Source organism: Trachymyrmex cornetzi, unplaced genomic scaffold (assembly GCF_001594075.2).
Source record: "Trachymyrmex cornetzi isolate Tcor2-1 unplaced genomic scaffold, Tcor1.1 scaffold24, whole genome shotgun sequence".
Classification (NCBI taxonomy): Eukaryota; Metazoa; Arthropoda; class Insecta; order Hymenoptera; family Formicidae; genus Trachymyrmex; species Trachymyrmex cornetzi.
Genome location: NW_017297060.1, coordinates 701,069 through 726,762, shown reverse-complemented (window position 1 = coordinate 726,762; position 25,694 = coordinate 701,069). Strand labels below are relative to the sequence as shown.

General features: G+C 30.0%; 3 protein-coding genes across 7 annotated transcripts; 1 reads left to right on the top strand and 2 right to left on the bottom strand.

Annotated features, from left to right (window-relative positions):
• The first annotated feature begins 208 nt into the window (after positions 1-208).
• On the top strand, positions 209-6,719 carry Rtel1 (Regulator of telomere elongation helicase 1). The gene is made up of 12 exons (XM_018507473.1): positions 209-341; positions 831-1,254; positions 1,344-1,599; positions 1,663-1,920; positions 2,008-2,318; positions 2,441-2,647; positions 2,715-2,877; positions 2,958-3,215; positions 3,298-3,537; positions 5,848-6,312; positions 6,386-6,530; positions 6,631-6,719. Exons 1-12 carry the CDS (start codon positions 209-211, stop codon positions 6,714-6,716), a joined length of 2,946 nt encoding a protein of 981 aa, XP_018362975.1. The 3' UTR covers positions 6,717-6,719.
• A 1,027-nt stretch (positions 6,720-7,746) lies between these two features.
• LOC108761118 (T-complex protein 11-like protein 1) lies at positions 7,747-12,575 on the bottom strand. Of its 5 annotated transcripts, XM_018507474.1 has the most exons (10): positions 12,302-12,352; positions 11,146-11,337; positions 10,945-11,079; positions 10,599-10,715; positions 9,740-9,850; positions 9,299-9,593; positions 8,700-9,221; positions 8,437-8,621; positions 8,091-8,257; positions 7,747-8,032 (listed from the first exon to the last, which is right to left on the bottom strand). In XM_018507474.1, the coding sequence occupies exons 3-10, from the start codon at positions 10,953-10,955 to the stop codon at positions 7,785-7,787; spliced, it is 1,656 nt and encodes a 551-aa protein (XP_018362976.1). In that variant the 5' UTR covers positions 10,956-11,079; positions 11,146-11,337; positions 12,302-12,352; the 3' UTR covers positions 7,747-7,784. The 5 variants fall into 5 exon arrangements, with proteins under 5 accessions (XP_018362976.1, XP_018362977.1, XP_018362980.1 ...); XM_018507475.1 differs by lacking the exon at positions 11,146-11,337 and having other exon boundaries at positions 12,302-12,328; XM_018507478.1 differs by lacking the exon at positions 12,302-12,352 and having other exon boundaries at positions 10,681-10,715; positions 11,146-11,392.
• An 8-nt stretch (positions 12,576-12,583) lies between these two features.
• On the bottom strand, positions 12,584-23,724 carry Cat (catalase). Its single transcript, XM_018507481.1, has 8 exons — positions 23,513-23,724; positions 16,511-16,685; positions 15,733-15,874; positions 14,965-15,115; positions 14,609-14,788; positions 14,331-14,522; positions 14,017-14,253; positions 12,584-13,404 (listed from the first exon to the last, which is right to left on the bottom strand). Exons 1-8 carry the CDS (start codon positions 23,573-23,575, stop codon positions 13,003-13,005), a joined length of 1,542 nt encoding a protein of 513 aa, XP_018362983.1. The 5' UTR covers positions 23,576-23,724; the 3' UTR covers positions 12,584-13,002.
• Positions 23,725-25,694: the final 1,970 nt, after the last annotated feature.

The following is a 25,694-nucleotide window of genomic DNA, read 5'->3' as shown; positions in this document are numbered from 1 at the left end:
GTATTCAGGATTTCGTGGTTTAACTCATTTCGATATTTTTATTATACATACGTCTTTACGTCGATTTGTGTACAACGGTTTTAAAGTGCACTGAGTGCGCACCAGTTCTGTCAATGAAAAACGCCATCAGGTTAGATTTCTATTCTGGCGGGAAGGTGACGTATGGAATTTCATTGCAGCTGATGCGTTTTTCAATCGAATTCCCAAAATGCCCGATGTCGTAATTAACGATATTATCGTTACTTTCCCCTTTAAACCGTATCCTGTGCAAGAGGAGTATATGAGAAAGGTGATAGAATGCCTGCAAAATGGTCAGCATGGTGTCTTGGAGTCACCGACAGGTATATTTGTACACGCAATTACTTATACAGGAAAGAGGATACTTCGGAGAAATAAATGACATTTAAAAGAAATTTTCAATAATTTAAGATATTTTTTTTTAAAAAGCCATGTAATTTGTTTGAAACATTTGTTCCCGACTTGTAAAAATCGTTTGACACAAAATAATTAAAAAATTAAACTTCTAGATTACGTTTTATTTTTTATTACTATTTTTGTGATAATAATTAACATCTTACAAGAAATTTGTGATTTATACTTTAATAAAAAACAAATATAATTTTAAAATTATTAAATTTCAAATATTTTTTCAATTTAGGAAAATCGTTCCACACAAAACAATTGAAAAATTGAACTTTTAAATTAATAGGTTTTATCTATTTTTTATTTTTTTTCTTTTTTTGTTAAATGGATTATTTACTAAAGCTATTTTAGTAATTTATGAATAGGTTTGTAATGAAATGTTATAAATGTAAGTAAATATTTCACAGGTACTGGAAAGACTTTGAGCCTTTTGTGTTCCTCCTTAAGTTGGCTGTTGACAAAGAAAGCTCAATTACAAGCACAAGTGATAGCAGGTGCAATAGAAAAAAAAGACTTTGGTGGAAATTTCTTTAAACATTTAACTAATGGGCTTGAAAAAGCAGCAGGAGTACCAGATAATGTTCAAAGTTTTGGCTGGGCTATACCCAAAATTATTTATGCATCTCGAACACATTCTCAGTTATCTCAGGCAATGTATGAATTGAAGAAAACGTCATACAAACATGTAGCTACTGCTGTATTGGGATCCCGAGATCAGCTATGCATTCATCCAGAAGTTTCCAAAGAAACAAGTTCTTTTAACAAAATACACATGTGTCATGCCAAAGTAAAGTCAAGAACTTGTTTTTATTTCAACAATGTCGAGGCCAGGTTAGTGTAATATTTAGACACAATTTTATAATCAATGCAGAGAAATCAAATAGTAAATATATAATATAAATTTTAATATGTTTCTTTAGAAAAGATGACCCTGTATTTAAACAAGAAGTTCTAGACATAGAAGATTTAGTTAAAGTTGGACAAAAGCACAAATGTTGTCCATACTTTTTAGCAAAGGAATTGAAGCAGAATGCAGATATCGTTTTCATGCCTTACAATTATCTACTAGATCCTAAAACACGAAGGTCGCAGGGTATAGATTTACAGAATACTGTAGTTTTATTGGACGAAGCTCATAATGTTGAAAAAGTTTGTGAAGAAGCAGCATCATTACAGGTATAGAAACATTTTGTTTAACCCTTTATGTATTCTAATTAAATATTGTATATGTCTGTACAGATAAGCAGTACAGATATTGCAATGTGTATTGATGAAATAACTGCAGTAATGCAAGATATGGCTAAAGATTCAGATCAGCAGAATGACTTTTTGTCAGAGAATAATGTTCAAAAAGATTTTACAGCAGAAGATCTATGTATTTTAAAAGCAATGTTTTTAGAACTAGAAAAAGCCATCGACTCTATTGAATTAAAAAACCGCAGTGAGGGAGACACTTTCCCTGGCGGATATATTTTTGAATTACTTGAAAAAATTGAAGTAAATATTATTACTTTTAAATAATTATACTAGAAATTTATATACATACATACCACTGTTGCTGTAATATATTTTTTGTTGTAATAGTTAACACATGGTAAGGAACAAATTGTGGTAGACAAACTAGACAAACTTATTTTATATCTGACAACTACCAGTACTTCACCATTTGCAAGAAAAGGGAATGCGTTACAAAAATTTAGTGATTTATTGAGAACTGCTTTCAATAGCGGTGCATCTATTGTACGTCACAAAGAAAAAGTAAAACGTTGCTACAAAGTTCACATACAAATGGAAGAGCAAAAAAAGAATTACAGGAATGATGTCTGGGAGAGTAAAAAGGCAACTAAAACGGATGGCAAACTTATTAGTTATTGGTGTTTCAGTCCTGGTTTTGGGTAAAACTAACTTGTGTGATAAAAAAAATACATTATAATATATTTTATATATATAGAGATATATTATATCTTAATTATAAAAAATACGTTATCTTAAGTCGTATAATAAACACAATTTATAGTATGGAGCAGATGGTAGAACAAGGGATACGTTCAGTAGTGCTCACAAGCGGCACATTATCTCCGTTAAAACCATTCATATCGGAACTCGGTATACCAATCACGGTCCAACTAGAAAATCCACATATAGTAACGAAGGAACAAGTATGTGTTGGTGTTCTTAGTCAGGGACCAGATAACCATCCACTTAATTCGTCTTATAATACAAGGTAAATACTATCAAATATGACGATGAAATAAAGCGATTTTAGTTCAATCTTTATTATGTTTTGACAGAAATGATCCGAAGTATATTGCGTCTCTTGGAAGAACAGTATATAACTTTAGTTGTATCGTCCCCCACGGATTATTAATATTCTTTCCATCTTATCCAATCATGAAAAAATGCAGGGACGAGTGGCAGAATATGGGTTTATGGACGCAGATTGCTGAACGTAAGGTAAACAAATATTTAATGTACTTGTAAAATAGTATATTTTATGATATTATATCTATATTGAATTAATTATTGGATAATAGCCCATTTATGTAGAACCAAACTCTAAAGATGGATTTGTTAATGTGATGAATGAGTACTATCAAAAAATTAAAGACCCGTCTTGCAAGGGGGCTGTTTTTATGGCAGTTTGTAGAGGAAAAGTCAGCGAAGGTCTGGATTTTGCTAATGCAAACGGTAGAGCTGTGTTAATCATTGGTCTTCCATTTCCACCTTTTAAAGATCCGCGAATTATGTTAAAACAAAGATATTTGGAGGAAATAAGGACGACAAAAAAAGAAGTATAAATTATATTTTAACTTTGTTAAAAATAATAACTCGATAAAATAAGATCCATAACTGAAAAACAAATTTAATATTCAGAGTCTAACCGGGCAAGAATGGTATCAACTTGAAGCATCCCGAGCTGTTAATCAAGCTATCGGCAGAATAATAAGACACAAAAGCGATTATGGTGCTATTATACTATGTGATTGTAGATTTGAAAATCCAAACTTTAAGAAACAATTATCTGCTTGGCTTAGACCATACATAAAAAAGTTTACGAATTTTGGAATGATCACGAAAGAGCTACGAGAATTTTTTAGGAACGCGGAGAATACAGTAAGTTTGTTCATATATACACATATATACATATACATATGTTACAATTAATTTGGAATTATACATGAATGGACAAAATGCACAATTCCCAATTTGTTTGACCAATATAATTAATAGAAAAGAATTATTTAAATTTTTCGGTCACTATGTATATTTCCTAATGGTTGCGTTCAGCAGACTTAACTTTTGCGGAGTGCTATTGGATCTAAAAGAATACACTAATAACAGCGAACGCTCACGGATTCGTTCCACAACAGTCTGCTGAACGCGATCAATGCTAAATGGTCATTTTGATATATCATTTAGTTCAATTTTTCCGGCAGTCTTAATTTAAAAAACATAACCTTTTGAAATATTCTAGCTGCAATCAGCTGTGACTATTGACGAGCAATGTTGATTATGTTTACAGTGAATTGTATTTTATTAAAACAGAATAAGGCATTTCTGCCCTTTCTGACTTTGTACTGAATACTTATATTAATGTACTGCTATTGTGAATCGGATTTTATTAATACAATTTGAATATCGTATCCATGAAAAATGACATCGACCACAACTGAAGAAATGAAAAAAAAATTTAATAGTAAACTGTGTTAACTAATTTCAAACAAAGCTTGCAATAGTGGCTATCTGTCTAATGAGAAGTACGTGCAGTTAAAAAATGAAATTAAAGAGCTTAAAAGAAAGAATAGTACGAAAACCCCAAATAATTATCAAAAATTAAGGCGCTTTGATTTAATAAAGGCTGGAGGCAATGAGAAACTTATATATTCAGTATCTGATAACTTATAAAATATTACATTACTAATGAAGATCTTTTTGGTATTATTCATGACATATATCTTTCTATTGAATATGGAAGGAGAAATAGAATGGCAAAAGAGATCAAGAGAAAATTTAAAAACATAACTAAAGAAACAATTATGCTTTACTTAAATTTATGTGAAATTTGTCAGAAGAAATTTAAAGTTTCTAAAAAAGATTTGGTTGTAAAGCCAATGATTTTCAGTGAGATGATTAGTCGCTGCCAAGTTTTATTTATTGAAGAAGTTTGTTTACTTATTGAAGAACTTATTGAAGAAGTTTGTTCCGTGTGGCCTGAATTAAAAATTGTCCATGGAAAACCGCGTCATAGTCAAAGTCAAGGATCTGTTGAATATGCCAACCAAGATATCGAGAACATTCTCAGCACTTGATTTAAACACATAAAACAACACATTGGAGTGATAGCTTGCGTTTTGTACAATTTATGAAAAAAATAGAGCCTACCACGAAGGTATAAAACGTAGTCCGTATGAAGCTATGTTCGGCCAACCAGCGAAGATAGGACTTAAAAGTTGCAATTTGCCTAGAGAAGTCCTACAGTCTATAAGATTTGAAGAAGATTTAGAAGAAATATTACGTTTAAATATATCTGGAGATAGTAAAGATGAAGAAGATAAAAATAAAGCGCAAGGTGAAGAAAATCATAGTAGTAATGAAGAAGATAATGATAATGAACAGAATGAAGAAGAAAATAAAAATGGAAGACACGATAAAGAAGCTAACGATCATTTAGAAGAAGTTAGAAAAATTGAAGAAAAAAGAGCTAAAGTTTTTGACTCAAAAAAGATGAAATTTAATTTACAAATTCAAGTTGAAAAAATGAAAAAGTCTTCCGCCAAATTTTCAGATGTTGATAGGGGTAGAAGTGACCCAAAAAAATCTGTTAACAGTGATATTATCTAAAAGTAATAATTTTTACGAGCTACGAATAGAGAACGTAGTGCTATCAAAATTCTACACCAGAAATGAATTCTCTATAATGAATATATAAAGAATCATTCATTAATTCCAATGTAGTTCCAGCTACAAAAATTTTCTTACGAGAATACGTGAGGAAATCTTTATTTGAAGGACAAGAATCGAGGTATAATTGTAAAAGAAAATGTCGTCTAATAAGCTCTTTAAACATTGGCAGAAATAAGTAGAAGAAATAAAATAAATAAAAAATATTTAAATGCGTAATATATAATAAGTAACAAGTTGAGATTGTAGAAAACAGACTATCTTATTCTTTTATAATGATATTTTCAATCTATTAACCACTTGTACATAATTCATAATGACTAGTCATTTTGATTAATTTGTGCATTTTTACTTTCATTATTGAAATTTCTCAAAGCAAACATTATCCATATTGATCGGCCATTACGTATAAATCCCAAATTAATCAAATTGCCCGTAACATGTGTGCATGCGTGCGTGTGTAAAACTAAATACAATTATTACAATTATTAGCAATATATTTAAACTTATCAATAATTTCAGTTGCCGCAACCTAGTATCACCCATGCACAATATGGAAACATTGATATATCATTACCTGCAGTGGGTGCTACCTTTGAAACAACGGTATCTCATTCTCTCAGACAAAAAGCACAAAACAATTCTGCGACAGAAGAATCAACTAAGAATAGTTTTGACATAAATATGTATCTAGATGAAAGTGCTAAGGACAAACAGTCATTGAAGTCACAATCTGCAATTAATTTTAGTGTTTGTAAATTAAAAGACAATCAGAGTACATGCGAATTAGCAAAACATCAATCCGAAGAACCAGTTGCAAAAAGAAGAAAAATTAATATTATATCACCTGGAATTGATTCATATTTTTCTGCTCCTTCGACATCTTCGTTAAAAGTTTCCGAAATTAATTCTGGGCAAAATTTCACTCAAAATGATAAGGACATGAAAGATGATAAAAAGGCACTGGGAAAACAATACTTAAAGGATGTAAGTAAATATAATTTTATTATTTATATAATTAAAAAATTATGCATTTTAAACAGAAATAATATACTCGTAGGTGAAACAGGCATTATCTGCGAGTGATTATAAAATATTTGCAAGTATGATACAAAGCTATACGCAAAGTGGTGATTTTGATGAGTTATTGAAAACATTATCAAATTTATTTCCACCGACTGGGCTACTACGGCATTTGTTTATAGGTAAGTTTTTTGCATGCTAATAAATTGGAGATATAAGATGATAAGAAAAACAATTTATAGGATTAAGAGTAAAAATTAAAAAAAAAATTTCTACTTTTAGGATTTCAAAGTTTTTTAAAGAAACAACATATTGCAACTTTCGAGAATTATATAAAAAATTTTAAGTTGCCTTCTCTTAATGCCTAACTTAGAAGGATAATGAATATTAAATGCATATATGTACAGTTTTACTTTAAATTTATATATTAATTTTTTAGTACTTAAATAGCAATAAATTTTTAAATACTTTTTTTAATGCTTTAATATATAGCAATAAATATTTTTTCATGTTTATAAAATTGATTAGACTATTCGTGCTAAATATAAAATGATGCAGGCATCATTTTAGTGAAATCAAAAAAAAATGTGAAAAATATAATAGAACTAAATCATTTTTTTTTTTACTTTTGTAATAATAGTGTAAAATTGACCTTAGTAATTAAAAACATCAGTATTGTAATCATGAATATACTTATATGCATACTTCACATACGTTTATACTATACACGATAACTTATTTTGTAATCAAATACACTAATTTATGATTTTAAAAAATCATTGTTAAAAAACAAAGAAACGAAAGACAACGTTTGCTATTAATTTAATTAGTTAATATATAATACATATTAATATATCCTGTAAATAAATCATAAAGAAAAGAAATCGTAACTCTGTTACTGTTCAGCATTAAATGATCATGATTGTCATGACAGTAAAAAATACAGATATTTTTTCTATCTTGTTAATCATGTAATATGCAGTTTGTGAATATTGTTCATTATAGAACAGACATAATTATGAAAAATTATATACATATACTCGCCTCTTGATATAGCGTGTCTCAATATAGCGCTCGGGAAAAAGTTCTGTTGCTAAAAGAGATGCATAGTGAACGCAAAAGTAAATACAATTTGATCTATCGAGAAATTTAATTGCTTATGCCTAATTTCTTCACCTCTAGATGACTTTATCCAAGAGATATCTCGCGGATTACTGCCCAATTTCTTCATCTCTAGATAACTTTATCCAAGAGATATCTCCCGGATTACAATGGAGATATCTCTTGAATAAGGTTATCCACAATTTATCTGGAAGTGAAGAAATTGAGCATTAATGCTACATACAAAATGATCTTGGTATAATATGCGTTTCGGAAACGAGCATAACGAGATCCGAGTGTATTAACATTATTTATATTAACATTATTTATCCTTTTTACAATTCCATAGTATGTGTTCCATGTATCTCTTTATTATTGTCAACGTCGCTTTTCGCAAGCACGTTTGCAACAATATCTTGATAATACTCCCAAAATACGCTGCGATTATGCGAAACAAGTATTACAAATCGGGCAGCAATGGCCGTTAATTCTTCTTGCAATGAAGAGAGGCCTGGTGGTACTTGTTGGGGCGCAGTGGATTGCGATTGAATAATTTTCTGTAGGAACTGTCTAATTCGTAGACCTAAAATGATATATTTATAGTTGACAATGTTAACCATCAATTTTATTTTTATACTTACTGACGAGATATCTGATCTTATGTTTTGGATCTATAAGATCGGCTATTTGACCTTCTAATAGCGTTTCTAATTCTGGTGACAACTCGGCAGCATTGATTTCTTGTAATGTTGTTTTTACATCTGTTTTTACTTGTAGTATAATATTTGGTATTGCAGCTTCTAGATCTCTATAGCAGAAATAACTGTATTAATTGTGAATATAATATAAATTAATCATGAGCCAAAGATTTGTTTTGTCCGAAAACAGGATTCTTTCTAGATTTATTCTTATCTGTCTAAATTTGACTTATAATTGTTTAAAAAATATATTTTATTGCAACTTATTTTCAGTTACGATTTAACGTACTTGTTTGAATGTATAGAATCCAACAGTGCATTCAAGTGTTCTTTGATATTCTTTTTAAAGCTCGAAACCCCATGAATTGGAGCACCAATTGTATTATTAACCAATAATATCACAGAACCGACGATGCTCAATCTACTAGTTATGTCACGCAATTCCAAAAGTCTTCCTTGATCCAACATCAATGTCTAAATAAAAATCATCCTGTTTATAATAAATTTATCGAATATGTAATATAAAATCCTATATTCCAATATTTTCCATACCTCGGCGTCCGGGTTGAAATCCCATTCCAGGAGGTCGAGATACGCCTCCGTTAATAAAGAATGAGTAATTTGTCTTACATTATTAGTACCAGTACTCGATGAACCTGTGCCTTTTTCTGCATCGAAATGTCTTAGTAACCATTTTTCTGTATATTGCAAGCCATTTGAATTAATCTTTAAAAAATCGGCAAACTTGGCTTTTTCGTACTCTATACTCGAAGCAATAATATTCGGTCTCATCATCGTAATGGTAAAATTTGCCAAATCCAATCTCATTAACTGCAGCAATTCCATGACACCCTTGAATGTCTCAACAATGTCCACCTGCTGTGATAGCTCTCTGATTTTCTCATCTCTCACTGGCGCACATATTTTACTCATAATGGAGATTATGTATTGCCCATAATGATTAAAATCTAATACTCCTTTCTCCGCTTGTTGCTTGATCAAGTCCAAATCAAGCACTTCTCTAATATTTTCCTTAATCTTTGCATTGTGTAGTGGTACCAGTTCATCCAGTGACTAAAATAAATAGAGAATATATTATATATCGTTTAATGCTTCCTTCTGTCATCGTAGAACAAAAAGAGAATTATTACTTCTTTAATTTCTTTCATTAAAACCAGTGCGTGCGAATAATCTGGCGGATCTTCGGCCAACTGCTCCGCTAATAGATTCCAAAAAGCTTTGTGCATTATTTCTTTTACTCGCCTATGAAAACTACCATCTTCAGGCTCCAATTTTTGCAGCTGAAAGTTTACATCTACCGCGATTTCGTGCGCTAAGGCCATATTTTTCATACCATTGGCAGCTTTAACAATTTCATCAAAAGACACGAATTTTGGTGGTGATGCTCCGGTTAATCCACCCATCATAAAATTTGGCGTTGGTTGTCTGCGTTGATACAAGAGATGTATATACAAAAGATAAACTATAATATATCATAATCTTCATATAAAATCTTCATATTAATTAATCATAATGATTCATAATGACAAAGTGTTTTTGTTACATATTTGCTGTGGATTCTGATTACATACCTATGGACTTCATTTTGCGCATTTGTATGTACATTAGTATCACAGTTCGTTGATGTACCAGCATCATTTGTATTATGTTTCTGTTCATCTTCATTCTCCATTTTTGTATTTCTGTAAGATCATAATAACAAGTGATAAGTTTTATATAAATATTATTTATACAATGAAAACAAGAGTAAAAAGACAATTCAATTCAAATTTACAATAACAATGATCAAAAAAGAGGAATATTATTGAAAAAAATTATCTCATGATAATATAATATAGCTTGTTAACCGTTACATTTAGTTAAATGCTTAAATTGACTGATACGTTTAGTTAAATGCCTATGATAACGATGTTACTTATATAAAAATTATTTGTGATTAGTAACAACAAAATCAATAGTAACAACGACATTTTGTAAGTATATTTTTTATAAGACAAAAAACAAAGACTAATAAGATAAATTAATTCAAGTTTGGCATATATAATAATTAACAAAGATATTACATAAGATGTTTTCCAGCAAGAGACACAGATCCAGACGAATTATTTCAACCTTGTTTAATATTCACAAGGCCGAGATGATTCACTATGTCTCAATTGTATATCTGTTTTTTTAGTTGAACTAGTATTTATACGCTTGTACTTAAAATGAAATAGATCTATATTTGAAGTTAGCAAAAGTCAGAAAGTTTTAGTCCAATCCACTGCAATAATAAAAAACAAACTTTATATTCTGTTATTAGAAAATGCCCATAGTTTATAGACTGTTATATTTAGCTAAATGCCACAGAGGGCAATATTAGATTACACAATTTTTTTAACAGCAAACTTCTATAAACACTGATTCATTATTAGACAAAAATAAACTGACCGACATAACATAGCAGGGATAAAATTTAACAGTGCTGTGGGTCTCAACTTGCGACTGAATAAAAAACAGCAAAGAGTCACACCCCATATTACTCCAGCACCAACCAAAACTTTATTCCTGGCAAAACATTACCAAATCATATATATTCTTCCTAATTATTTCTCATAAATCGAAACATCAATTATAATAATATAAAAAGGAATCATAAAAAGGAAATATCACATTAGAGCAAAATCTCTTAATACAAAAGCTTGAAATTTCTAAGATTCCTCTTTTGTTGGAAGGACAAAGGGGAGCAATAACAAGCATCATGTTACGATGTAAACAAAGCTCGCAACCGACATACCTATCTGGCATAATGCTGTGTCGATATAAATATGTAAATAATTTAAAAGACTGGCCGTAGCATGATCCGCACACGGGTCTGGCCGCTGATCCAACTTTAAGCGCGTTTCAAGATGAGAAGTAGGTCAGCCTGTAACTATAAAAAGAATGTCCGTGATACGAGGAAATTCATGAGCTGCATTTCCTCGCGATTTGTCCTTACAGGAGGAATTTCGCGTAGGTTAATCGCGCGCGACGCGGTCGACAGACACTACAGGAGAGGCCCCCGTCCTTTTTCCTGTACAATCCTCAGACCCGCCAGTACATTGGATTAGTCTGCGAACGCGCGTGCCCGCTGGCCAGCATCCCGCGATGATCCGCGAACGAATTTGGAAACAGCTGTGAGACCGCGCACCTACAACATCTCGGACTTGTCAGATTTTACCGGAAGTGTCGCACCATTTTGCACAGAGCGCATTTAAACGTACACTTTGAAACCTATTCTTTTGAGCCATATTATATCTTTTTCCATAAAGGAAAAAATATATTGAAAAAAGTTGAAAAAATGCAAGAGTTACAAAAAATTGTGAATATGTTCGTTTTAAATGCATTTCATTGCATCGTTTTCAATCTTAAAATAAAATTGTATGTTGAAGAAAAAACGAAAACAAAGTCGAAGTGTATAAAGTGCAATGAAAACAAAGAGAAAAGAATCATATCAAAATGATTTGTACTTTTTGCATTTTTTACGATTTGAGAAAAATATTCTGAATCTCTTTTTAAGATAAAGAGAGGTAAAAAAATATAACTACAATTTAAATAAGTTTAAAGTCACACAACAGATCTTCTAACATATATTTCGTTTTTTTTAGAATAACTTAGATCAAATTCCAAACTAATTAGCTATCTGAGTGGCAGTAGTCTGTTGCATGCTCATATAGCTTACGTGTCTCTTCATTGTTTTACTTTTAATAGATTCGATTAATTTAATCCTAGTTAAACTATATACTAATCTCAGTCTCCCTTAAGTTATTTTATGTTTAATGCAACTATCGAGAATTATATTTGATTAAATAATATTATAATTTAATAAAGTACTTTATCAAATTGTAATGAAATAGATATCTTATTCCGTTAAAAAAATACAATATCATCGAAAGATTCAAAAATTTTTGTTTAAGTCATGTATAGATTTTATTATATATATAATTATATTCTATATTATATTATTATATATAATTATATATAATATACTCTATTATATATAATTATATTCTTGAATATATACACTTTATGCAATATGAAAAAATGTCAATATTAAATATAAGGTTTATTTCTTTTTCTATTTCAAAAAGATGAAACTCTATGTAACGACATACCTTTTGTGAACTTCACGAAACGCTCGGCTCGACTCCGGAACAACGGATAAAGCGGATACGTTTTGCATGCAGTTTAAATGGAGTTGAAATGGCTTTGTCGCACAAGTTACCCTAATTGGCGGCGTGACTCACTGCCGTCTACCTTGAATTCGTCAAGGTAAAATCAGATATGTTTTAATCTTTTTATACAAAGGTAAACATTGTGGGAACAGTATAGAAACATAGGAGTATAATATATTCGTTTGTAATAATTTCCAATTTTATTTACATATATAAATCCCAACACACGGTCCTTTTTTAAAATCTAATATAGTATTTATGTATAATATTCAAAAATCACTGTAACAAAACGCAGTATCTTAACAAATAGTAGAACAATGTTCGATTTTTGTCTTTTTCAAGTACAACATAATGGTTTATGTATATAAAAAGGCACCATTAATAACTTTATACCTACACCCTTGTACAATAGTATTAGTATTATAAAACGATAATTCTACAATAAAACATCATCGAGTAAAAGCAATATACGACATTGCAGAAAGAAATATTTTTGGTGATAATTTAACAAACATGTTAGATCAATAAAAAGTATTATGTATCGTAATTATGTATTTTAGTACGTATTTGTTTAGTACATAATATGTATTCGATAATCGAGTACGTTATAGTAAAAAAAGGAAGAGATGATTACATCCTCTTTACAGATTGGCTGATTTTCCCAAGGCATTAATATGTATTCCACATTTGCGCAAGCCATCTGTTAATCTCTGAGAGAGATCGACATCCACTCGAGCAAAGTTTCGCACAGCTCGTTCAACGATGAATGTCGAGGCATTACGCAAACTTCCGACCATATTCTGCACTAGTCTCTCTTTGGCTGGTTCGTCGAGAACCTTCTTCCAGAAAACAGTAGCCTGACCAAAGTCATCCTCATCCACAGGATCGTAACGGTCTACATCTCCGCTCACATAGAACGGCGGCGAGCGAGCGGCTGGACATTCCTTTGGTCCACTGAAACTATTAGGATAATAATTCGGTGCGCCGCCATGATTGTGTATCGGCATGTTACCATCCCGTTGATAGTGCATCGTGGAAATCGCCTACAAAATCAATATATTGCATCAATCAAAAACCTTACATAATATACTCGTATTAATAAATATTGTACCTAATATTATAAACTATATTTTAAAAAATAGTTTGCGTACAATATATAAACAGTATGATATATTAGTATATTATACACATACACGCACGCGCACTCAATTATGTATATATGTAAAATTTAATTTAATAATATAATTAAATATTAATATATACAAATAACCGTTTCAAAATCGAATATAACTTATGTTAATAACTTAAATCATGCTGTTATTAAATGTTTAAATAATATCTGATTTTTACTGTAAAATGATTCTAAAATATATAATTAAATATATAATTATTGTATGTAGGCAAGATGATATTTTAATCTCTTTATATTAACGTCAATGTGTTTTCATGTGAAATTTATGAAATATAAATTAAAAGTTATAAATTGTTCAATTTTTTACTGCTTGTGAGTAAAAATTATTTAAAACTATATTATTTATTTATGTTTTTTTTAAAGAAATAAAGATTCTATCACATCTGATTAGAGTATAAAATAAAAAAACTACAAACTACAGTTATAATTATACAATTTATTTGAAGATATTACAAAATGTTACCTTGTAAGGACAGTTCACTGGCAGCTGGAGATGATTCGGACCCAAGCGATGCCTATGAGTGTCGCCATAGGCGAAGAGTCGGCCTTGCAGCATCTTATCAGGACTCGGCTCGATACCGGGTACCATATGCGCTGGATCAAAGGCCAATTGTTCCACGTCGGCGAAATAGTTTTCGGGATTGCGATCCAGCACCAATTTGCCTACCTGTATCAATGGATAATCCTTGTGCGGCCATATCTATAAAAAAAATTCGTAGTTTCCAAAAGATCTGCTACGTTAGAATAAGTAAATTAAACATATTATATAATAATTACTTTTGTCAAATCAAACGGATTCCACTTTAAGGTCTTTGCTTGTTCAGCGGTCATCACTTGAATATATAATGTGTAGGTCGGATACTGGCCCTTAGAGATTGCATTGTAAAGATCTCTGATCGAGTAATCGGGATCGGAAGCGCTGAGCTCGGTGGCTTTTTGTGCAAAGATATTCTTGATTCCTTGATTAGTCTGAAATCATTATCAAATATTTATAATTGGACAACTATAACATGAATAAATTAAATGTTACTTTTCCAGTTTCAAAATAGACAGACCTTATAGTGGAATTTGCAATAGACCATTTCATTCTTGCTGTTCACCAGCTTGAACGTATGTGAACCATAGCCATTCATATGACGATATCCATCGGGAATGCCACGATCGCCAAAGAGGAACATAACTTGATGCGTCGTCTCAGGTCTGAGAGAGATAAAGTCCCAGAACATGTCAGCATCCTGAAAAAAAGATTTTATTAATAATATAGGCTCTGCAATATAATATGCAATTTAATTAGAAAGATAATTAATTATCTTTTATAATGTAAGAAATATTTCACACGAATGCATTTAACTATTAGAAACTACTACACTGTTAAACTGCGTTTTGTAAATAATTGCAAATTCAATCGAACCTTCAAGTGAGTTGCTGGATTTCTCTTCTGCGTATGTATGAAACTCGGGAAGAAGAGGGGATCCTTAATAAAGAAGATTGGTGTATTGTTGCCCACAAGATCCCAAATACCTTCCTCAGTGTAGAATTTTACGGCAAATCCACGTGGATCTCTAAATATAACAAATATAATAAACATAGTAATTAATAAAAATATACCAATAGTAATTAGGTAAACAAGCAAGAATTTTTATTTCATTTTTATTGCGTGTATTTTACCACTCGAATTAGTTATATTAGCTAAGCAAAACGCAATTCAGAAAAGCGGCATGCAATCCTTGTGAATCATGTTCCCGATTGCAACACATTCGACGATGGAAAGTTACTTTACCACAAAAAGGATTTGAATGCAATTTGCGTTGTAGATATGCACATAACTAACTGGGGCAATATAAAGACGATTCGTGCATATACCTACATTCTATACAAGAAAAGTATTACATTGTAAACATTTACAGTAAATATATTCAATATATTTGTATTTATTTCAATATTCAATTAAAACAACTATTAATAATATAATCATTATTATACGATTAATAACGTTGTTTATATTATAATATAAAATGTAATTTTATATGTGTTTTCCAGTTTATGTAAAAAATCTAATTAACTTGATGAATATACAAAAAAGCAAGTGAAAGGCGCAGTTACCACCTTCAAATATTTATTAAATCATCTGTATCAAAGTTAAATAATATTCTATCACAGCATTTTCTTTATTTATTACCTGACAGTATCGGCAGAACCGCTTTCACCACCGACGGTAGAGCACCTTATAGCAATGGGAGTCCTCTTTCCGATGCTGGAAAACACTTTTGCTTTAGAATACTTGGTGATATCGTGGGTAACTTCAAAGTAGCCAAACGCACCTAAAAATAGAAAAAAATTATGAAATATTAATAACTAATTATGATAGAAATAGTAGATATCTATATCTACATAATTATGTGCCATAAATTTTGTTATCTGAAAAAATGGATTTATTTCATAGCTAAAATAAAATGCAATATGAAATATATATTCTTTGTATTCAATTAGTTAATTACAATATAAAAATAATTATAGTTATTTAAAAAATGTTCACCTTTCGACTGCACAAATTTGATTAAGCTATCAAGCTTCAAACTATCACAGCTTGCCTCATGTGATTTATAAATATCGGTTAAAGATTGATCGGTTAAAGATTGATGAAAGCAGTATCAATATTCGTTGAGTGCTATAAAAATTTGAAGCTCAATTGTTTCAAAGAAATTTGTAAAGCCAAAACATATAGATGTTTGTAGTTATTTTTTAGTTGTAATTATATTGTAATAATTATTTATATATTGTAATTGGTCAATTACAATGAAACAATTATATATTCCATACTGTTTTTGATTTTAATTATAAAATAAATCCATTTCTCTATATAAATATATTTTTACAAGTAACAAAATTTATCACATGACTAAAAGTACATATTGAGTACAGTGATAAGATATACGCCACATTAAGTATTGACATACCGGCACCCTTCGCATGTACAACTCGTTCGGGAATTCTTTCTCTAGCAAAGTGTGACATTTCGTCCAGGTAAACGAAGTCTTGTATCAACATGGGTCCACGAGGACCAACCGTGAGACTGGCCTTTTTCTCGGCGATGGGCGCTCCATTGGCAGTTAATAATACGGGTGCTTCTCCCTGTAAAAAATAAATTCAGAAGAATTTATAAACGATTGATTATAATCATTTGTTGAAATAAATTTGTTCATATAGCGCAGTTATCATAAATACTGGCTTTTCTTAACTGTCAGCAAATATGTCATGCAAATTTATATAAAAGATTATATAAAAGGTTTGTGCTCTGGCCATGAGTCTTGTTACCATACGGTTCAATGTCTGAAATGTTTGTAAATTGAGTCCTTTTCATCGTTTTGTTTAGTTCAGGGAATAAAAAGAAGTATATGGCAGTAAGATCAGAAAAGTAGGGAGAGTGATTCAAAACCGTCATGCAACGCTGACTCAAGAATTGCCATTTTGAATCAGAATTGTATGACAATATGACTTAAGGCGATATCCAAACATGATTTTTCACATAGTTATTTCCGCAAGCTATGTGAACATTGTCATAAGTTATCTCTAAGAGGAAATAATTATCTCTAAAGAACAATAAAAGTCATTTGTACATTAAATAAGTGATATTTATTTTCTCATAACATTTACTGAACTTTATTGCCACACCAAGTATGGACTTTTAATTATTATACATAGTCAACGTATATATATATATATATATATATATAATATAATTAAACAACTTAATTCTTTTAAAACAGTTGGCTCATATTTTAGAAAGATAATAAATAGGAATAAACAGACCGATATATAAGTTGGCAAGCGCAAATATCCGTACGATGATGCATTACATAACAATGTTACAAATAACAAATTTTTTTTATTTTAAATATAAATAAAAGATAGTGAACATATATATGTATAAGTCAACCGATTTATACGCATGTTTACTATATTTTATTTATACTTATATTACGCTTGTCGGTTCATCTATTAGCTGTGTATCTTTTTAATAATAGCTGTATTACACAATCTGAAGTCTTTCCATGCGTTTGATTAGGCTTTTTCTTTTTTTTTCCAAATGCAAGAGAAAAACCGCGACGAACCGCACAGCCTTCGTACTCACTACTCATTTTGTTAACGACTAATCTAAGAACGAGGGCAAAAGTTTTTTATAAGTATGATAAACATCCTGATAAAATCCTAATTATACGATAAAAATAACCTTGCCCATCATAGGTGTGCAGGATCTATGCAATAGCACTTTCGAAATCTTATCTATCATCTAAGAGGCGACCCATTACAGCAATTATTATCTATGATTGAAGTACCAGCAGTGATATAATCTCTGCACTTTGTTATTCGCAACGTTATCGTTTTCTTTTTTTTTCTTTAGTTGCTAGTCTCGTTGAGCAAGCAATTGCTGCAAACTGTTTATCGAAAGTTAGTAGATAACCGTGCATTTAGGACATATATTAGAACATATTAAGTGCAAGGAGCATCATTAAGTTTTACATCGTAAACAAACGTTGTTACATAATGTTTCGTCATATCTTTCTAATGTACACATAAATCTCTCTATATAATAAATATTTTCAACAGCTGTCAAAATCATACTATTACAAAGAATATTATTCCTTTCATATCATTTTATAACGTTACATTTAAAAAACTTCTCTTTTTATATGTATTGGAACATTTTTCATAAATGCTGAAAATTTTTTCTAAAATTCTTTACATATATACGGTTCAATAAGATTCTTATTGATTAATTATAATCAGATCTGTTAATTCTATTTTGTCTATTTATAATAACTGATGTTGTACGAGTACATATTAACATTATACTAATAAGAATGCTAACCATGTGTTCTTTACACTCTCCTTGCATGTTAGATAAATATAAAAGATCTATACATACAGTGAGAGCAAAAAGTATTCGTATAAGGAAATTTTTTATAAAAAAATCTTATTTGTAGAAAATAAACATTAATTAGCAATTTTATACAATAAATATATTCTGTTCTAACATGTACAAATGAGCTTCGCATGTATTTCTGATATTATAAGCTAAATTTCTCGACTGTACGAATACTTTTTGAGCTTAAAACAATGGAATTTTTAATTTTCGCTTATTTTTCAGATGATATATTTTCTATAATTAATACACATCTTTTTGGTATATATAATTTTAAGAAACGTACAGTCTATTTTATACTTTATGAATAAATTGTTAATTACCCAGCAAGAAATGATCATCAATTAAACGTCGAATCGACGTCAAATTGGTGTTGAAATCATCGTATGTACAGTATATCGTATCAACAATGCACATATTTTTCATTGCGCAGTATGCAATAATTAATTACCAGCACTGTATTATCAGATTTAATAAGGTACGTAAGTTTGATATTTAAAAAAAATAAATATATTTTTACACAATAATATGAAGGAGTTTTTCATTGAAAAGAAATGATTAAATACGAAGAAGGTAAAAGACAAAGTGTGTAAGAATGAAACTATTAATTTAGAAACATAAAGAGACAAAACAATGTAAAATTATTAGGCAATCAACTAAATAGAAAGGATAAATAGAATTTAAGTTGAATGAATAATTACAATTCTAACACACTAGCTATCATATAAACATATCTACATCTTCTTTATAACGTAACTCAATATATTGTTTCTAATTATCGTCGTCAACTTGATGCACTCGACGCATTCGTTGCTAACTCTTTTAAAATGCAAATTATACGCAGATAAGCTCATTTTTTTTTTAATGTCTCACTCGAATGCTACGACGAGATGTGTCGCGCTGATATTGTGTGTTGCGAGATAAATCAATTTGAAAATTTAATCTACCATTTTATTTATTTAATCTTATATATACGATTATATAAAAAAGCCTCTCCTCTGGACAATATTTAATTTATCCGTATCTGCGCTTTATCACGCCACAGTGATACAGCTTTATAGTTATTTTCTCAACCGTATCTATTAAAACATATATACTTTACTTAGCAAAACGAATCGTTCTAAATAAAAAAACCGAAACTAATACGGCATGCACTTTTTAATCATAAATAAAACGTAATAATGACAATCGTAATTTCTATGATTTCAATGTTCAGAGACGGTAAAGATCGTGAATCATGGAAAGAATGTTAGCGCAGAGAAGTCTCAAATGCGCTGTACGGGGATAAATTGCAATTGCGTGCAATGCGAATGCATCGTGAATACTTTAAACGTTTTATAATTTTTGCCTTTTCCTTGGATTCTTCAACAATTCTTTAACTATCAAGTGAATGCCCCTCGGCTATTCCTGGAGCTTTGCAAAAGAAACGTTAACTTATACAAAACATATTTCGTTTCCAGATGCAAGTTGAATTAATTTCAAGAATTCTTGCAAAAATACGGATTTATTGAGACAAGATTTACGTGAGGAATGCATTTCGTAAAAAACTACAAAATTTATATTATTGAAAATTATGTTATTTAAATTAAAATTGGATATATTATTTATAAATCATAATATCAAGAAATTCTGTTAAAAAATGACTTTTGGAGTGCTTGCGTGACAAATTGAATTTTGTCAAATTTAATTTTTATATAATATAGGTAGTATTTTAATATCGTGGGTATTATATATTCCATAATATACAATATAGCTGTACTCGATACCCAACATCCAAATTTCTTTATGTAAATAAACTGTTATGCATCGACTTCTGTATTAATAATTTTCTTATCATAGTACTTTATCCTCAAAGTGATAAATATGACAGCGAAGTTAACATTAGCATTTTACTCGACGTTTTTAGGATAGTGATCATATTTAAAGCAAAATTAAACGTTTCAAAACAAAACAATTTTCTAAAATAATACAAAAAATTGATCGCAGAGATCGAAAACTACGTTTATGATATCAATTAGGAATGCACCAGATATCCGGCAATACTTCCCAAATATCCGATGCATCTCTAATATCAATATCATTCCTTGACGAAAATCATCTACATAAAATTTATCGCTTAACCGTGTTGCGAATGAAAGACTGCGAGTTCATGCTGCAAGTATAATCTAGCCTTCAAAGTATTAACATAGCAAATATATTCCTGCACAATGTGCGCAAATCGTATAATATTAATATTATACGATCGTGCAGTTTTATCAACTTGACCAGAAGTTCGAAGTATACAATTTTATATAATTTTAACAATATGTCAAACCATTATATCCGCAATATAATTATGAAACATTGATTACTTTTATTTACACTTATTGATTTAGTTGATTATCGCGTTGTCTTCATTATAGTGTTTTTTTATTGGTAGAAATAGAAATAGCCGGTAATGCGTTGAATTTATCTTAACGTCGTTTATAATATTATAAAAAAGAATCATATGTTATTTAAAAAAATTAAAATATCTTTAAATTCTTTTTTATGAAAGATTTTCCATTTTTTTTAAATTATAAGTTATAGCTTGTGTGAAACAAATAAATGTTTTTCTTACAATATTTTTTAACAGCTGCAAATGCCTCAAATATAAGTTGAAGTAACAAATATATATTTATTTCATTTCAATTTATTGCACCGAGTGCACCAGTTCAAAGAGTTCATCGATGAAAAACAGATGGTGTATTGTAAATCTTTATACGATAAGCACCTTGTATCATAAAAATATTGTAATAATAATGCGAATGTATGTGTGTTAGATTATGAACGTTTACATCTTAATATAATTATTAGAAAGTTATTAAAGTAAATAAATAATATTTGTAGAAGTTACTAATAATAAGTGCATATCGGTGGTCGTGCATCTTGATAGAACTTTGAACGCTTAGTTCTGTATATCATTATTACCATGCACATTTACTTTTTACGAGCTGACAATGGATAATCATTGATCAGTATGTATATGTACACTCACCGACTAAGAGGTTGCACACTCTTTTTTTAATGGGTTTCGAAATGCAATCTGCTCACCGAACGATTGGTTCTTACTTGGATTCGTATAAGTAAAAACCAATCGCTCGGTAATTAGGCTGCATTTCGAAAACCATAGAAAAAAATCTGTTGCAACCTTTTAATCGGCGAGTGTACTTAGAATTATCAACGTAATAAAATTGTGAAAAACAAATTTATTACGTTAATAATTCTATGTACATATACATATATCAACGTAATAAAGTTGTTTTTCACAACTTTATTACGTTGATAATTCTATACTTGAATACTTTGTATATGATATATAAAAGCAAAACCTAGCGATATATATAATGATTTTTAGTACGATTAATTAAAAAATAAGTTTTTAATGATTTTAAGATATAATTGTTTCTCCTAGACTATTTGGCCGAATTAATTCCTTGTTAAAATAAAAAAAACTTTAAAGAAGATTGCTAGAGGGTGATCATTTAAACATTTCGAGGTTTTCCTTGTAAGTGAATGTACTTTTTTGCTTAAAATTTCTTCAAATCCATATTTATTACGGAATCTACGATATGCTTTTATATAATTTTTGCCTCTAAGGTAGAAAACACTTAATGAAAAACATCTTTCCTTCTATAATTACTATGTTTATGCTAACATTCATAAACTGACTTGTACGTCTCAAATGAAATTAATGAGTCTCAAATACTCGATCTTAACCATAAAAACGATCATCAAAACGAAAAAAGGAACACGATATAATGGTTTACTTTCAACACAATCCTAATGGTCACCTTGTATTTATTGTAAATATTTTAATATGATCGATAACGTAAATGTCGTAAATTTTCATCTACCTTTTATCAGTAGTAACGATTATATATCATACGAATCAACATTCGTTATAATTAGATATTTAACTTTGTGGAATTTAAAATTCTTCGAAGAATTAATTCGTATACAAAGAACAGCATTGATCTCGATGAGAATTTAAATAATAAAGTGACAAGGGTCTTGTGTATTACTATATCGTACAGTATAAAATTACTATATCGGATAATAGTACAAAATTTTTGGACCTTTGCATTCTTTTTTACTTAAGATGTACAATATGCGAGTGTGTTATGTACGTACGTGTATTTTATCTGGCAAAACATATTTTGCTTATGTAAGAGATATGAGTCAAAATGATAAAAGTGAAGTTAAGAATTTTATTTTCAATTTCATGAACTGTAATTACTTAACCAAGTGAATGTATAGGATAACCTGTTGAATACAGAACGCATTGAATTTTGAAAACACTCGTTTCTTCCTTAGTGAATATTTAAACAGCTGTGCAACAGTAAAATGTAGAAAATACTGTTAAATCAAGAAGTACATTTCAATGAAGTACATTTTGTAATATTTTGTTTTCGTTTTATTTCTTTTGCATCATGGAAAAAATAAAATAAAAAGGAATAGCATAAATTTCAATAAAAAAAAAAAAAATACAAGTAAATGTAATATTTTCCAAATATGTTCATTTTATGTCATCAGATCTATTTTCTAATAATGTTATGCGCATATCGAACGGCGCAATTGTAGACATTTGCAGTAATTAATTCGTTACGACTGCGCAACAGTATATCCTTTTTTACATTAAAAATGATATCTCTCGCGAACAAATATTATTGCATCCATTGAAAAATAGCTAAATCATTCTCACTTCGGTAATCAACGACTACCTCGTGCATGCACACAAAGTGACATTAAAAAAAATTAAAGTCTGAAATAGTGGAGCTGGTTTTAATCTTTGAAGCAATAACTGCGATTAATCTTGCGTGACAAGACGAAGCTGATATTTCATGTGCCGTATTCAGACCTGTTGATTGGTTGCAGGACAGAGAGGTTCTCGGATGTTTCTTTCTAGAACCAATCAACACGCTGAAGTTTATTTGTACGACACATAAAATATCAGTCTGACTACGTGGTTGTGCAGCATTCGCGCAAATGAAATAATGAGATCTTAGGATCTTACCTTGAGTTTCTTCTTGTAATCGTTCAGCTGCTCCGAAGCGGGATCTCTCACTGGACAGGCCATTTTGCCAGTCGATTTCTTGCTGCTACTGTAAAACCGTTTAATCGAAGATATGTAAAACGTGGAGTTGAGCACGATGTGGTTTACAAGTATAAATAAGTCTCCCGGTATTTTGTGGCGACTGGACAACGACGACGATGACAAGCTTTTATCATGTCCGGGCCGGACGCGGGGAACGAGAACGATGAATGGGTGGGAGAGCTGGCGCGACTCGCAGCAACTTCACATCGGTGGAAGAGAAGCGGTATTATTCGAAAAAGAGCCCGAATTCGAACGCGCTCTTGACATACTTTAGCTCGATCTCCGCACATTTCTAATTAATCATATTAAATAGAATAATTACACACACACATATAGTCTAATTTTAAATAAAATTTTCATTTAAGGGTGATTTTGGCCAACTATTTATAATCGACTAATTTAATCAAGGATTAAATTAACTTTTTTAGACTGGGTTGTTCCATCTTTCGATAAACTTCAGCTCACTGTCTTACTCTCTTATGCTTTTATTCTTTTATTCTTTTGTTTATCCAATAGATAAATGACCACATAATTTATCTGAAGATGAAACAACCGGCCCTAAATAATATATCTTTATTATATATATATATTTTGTTAACATAGAAAGAATTGTTTTGTTGTTTAATAGACAGAAAAAAAGACTAAATCAGGAACAACGAATTATATAATTAAAAAATTTTTTAAATTCCAAAGGTGTTGAATTAATCGGTTTATTAACCGGATTTTGCAGTGAAGATTGAGAAATAGATTTTTCCCAAGGGAAAAATGATCTAAAATGATAAATCTTGTCAATCTCATTTATGCCATCATTGTTGACGTTTTATTTGTTCTTTATATGTATAAAATCTGCAACCTGCCGAGTCTATTTTATATCTCAAGTTTATATTATTACATTAATATGATAATATTTATTTTATTTTCAAAAATTATCTTTTTTTTTGTTCAAAGACGAATGGACCTTGTACTTGCATATTTGAAGAAGGCAAATATACAAAAGATAAATATTATGTTTTATTACATTCAAATTATTTTGCTCTTTATCTGCTTTTATTATAAACCTTTTCTAAATAATAAAGTAATTATTTATTGCAACATTATATCGCAGACGAATATTTTGTATGTTGCAAGCTGCATTATTGTGTAACACTTGCGTATATTTTGGACGATAATTTTACAGTACGATATTTTTTGAAATGTGTATATGCTATATAATCGAATTTCATGGTGAATAATTGCGCTTATTGTAATAATGACAATTAAAAAGCTACAAAATAAAGCCAAAGAAATATTGAAAATTAAGCAAACAGAGAAATTATATAAGCATTCTAATTACAGGTTAAATAATACGCAAATAATTTGTACTTATAATACGTATGATGGATATAACACGATAATAAGATGTATCTTATATAAAATATACAATTATACCATGTACTTATCACTATTTGTTTAGAGTATTACTAAAAATTACCCGCAAGTAATTTTAAGCAAATCCAAGCGAGCAACTTGACAGTTACTAGATTGCATTTTGTTTAGTAAAAATAGAATTTCATACCACTTGTGAAACTTCGCTAATCGCTCTGTGATTAAAAATAGTTCAAGGAAACATAACAAATCAATCAACGAATGCATGGAAAAGTTAATATACACACATGCATATAAATAAATTTTAATCTCCTAAAATTAGTAAAAACATTTTAATCACATAAAATTAAGCATACAGTTAAAAAAAAGAAATAAGCATGATGTAATAACACTTCTTACAAATCTTATTACATCACAGAAATAAGTTAACATATCAATTATAGCACAGCTAATTATATAAACTTTTTTTTCAATTTAAAAAAGTCAGGATAGTGTTTTCATGCATTAACTCCAGTGAAGCTACGGAGGGAGTTAGCAAGTGATTTAGTTCCGTAACTTTGTTTATTAATGCCGTTACAACGCCACCTGAGCCAGGTACAATTCCGAGCTCGACATTAAAAGCCGGCTCGCGCGATAATGCGCAGCCCTCTTATCGCACGTGTCTAAAAATTGCCGTCTAAATCGCACCGCTTCATTGGGAATTTACAAAATTTTATCAGTCCAAATATTAATTGGC

What these genes read in the sequence shown, in the direction of transcription:
- LOC108761118 (XM_018507474.1), bottom strand. An exon ending in ATCCCTGCTATGTTATGTCG is followed by an intron (nt 9,851 to 10,598) that starts GTCAGTTTATTT and finishes ATGATCTTACAG; the next exon opens with AAATACAAAAATGGAGAATG. An exon ending in TAATGAAAGAAATTAAAGAA is followed by an intron (nt 9,222 to 9,298) that starts GTAATAATTCTC and finishes TATTTATTTTAG; the next exon opens with TCACTGGATGAACTGGTACC.
- Rtel1 (XM_018507473.1), top strand. Translation starts at nt 209, where the DNA reads ATGCCCGATGTCGTAATTAACGATATTATCGTTACTTTCCCCTTTAAA. An exon ending in TTCAACAATGTCGAGGCCAG is followed by an intron (nt 1,255 to 1,343) that starts GTTAGTGTAATA and finishes ATGTTTCTTTAG; the next exon opens with AAAAGATGACCCTGTATTTA. An exon ending in TGTTTCAGTCCTGGTTTTGG is followed by an intron (nt 2,319 to 2,440) that starts GTAAAACTAACT and finishes CACAATTTATAG; the next exon opens with TATGGAGCAGATGGTAGAAC.
- Cat (XM_018507481.1), bottom strand. Translation starts at nt 23,575, where the DNA reads ATGGCCTGTCCAGTGAGAGATCCCGCTTCGGAGCAGCTGAACGATTAC. An exon ending in GGTTCTGCCGATACTGTCAG is followed by an intron (nt 15,116 to 15,732) that starts GTAATAAATAAA and finishes TGTTATATTTAG; the next exon opens with AGATCCACGTGGATTTGCCG. An exon ending in CAGTGAACTGTCCTTACAAG is followed by an intron (nt 13,405 to 14,016) that starts GTAACATTTTGT and finishes TTGATTTTGTAG; the next exon opens with GCGATTTCCACGATGCACTA.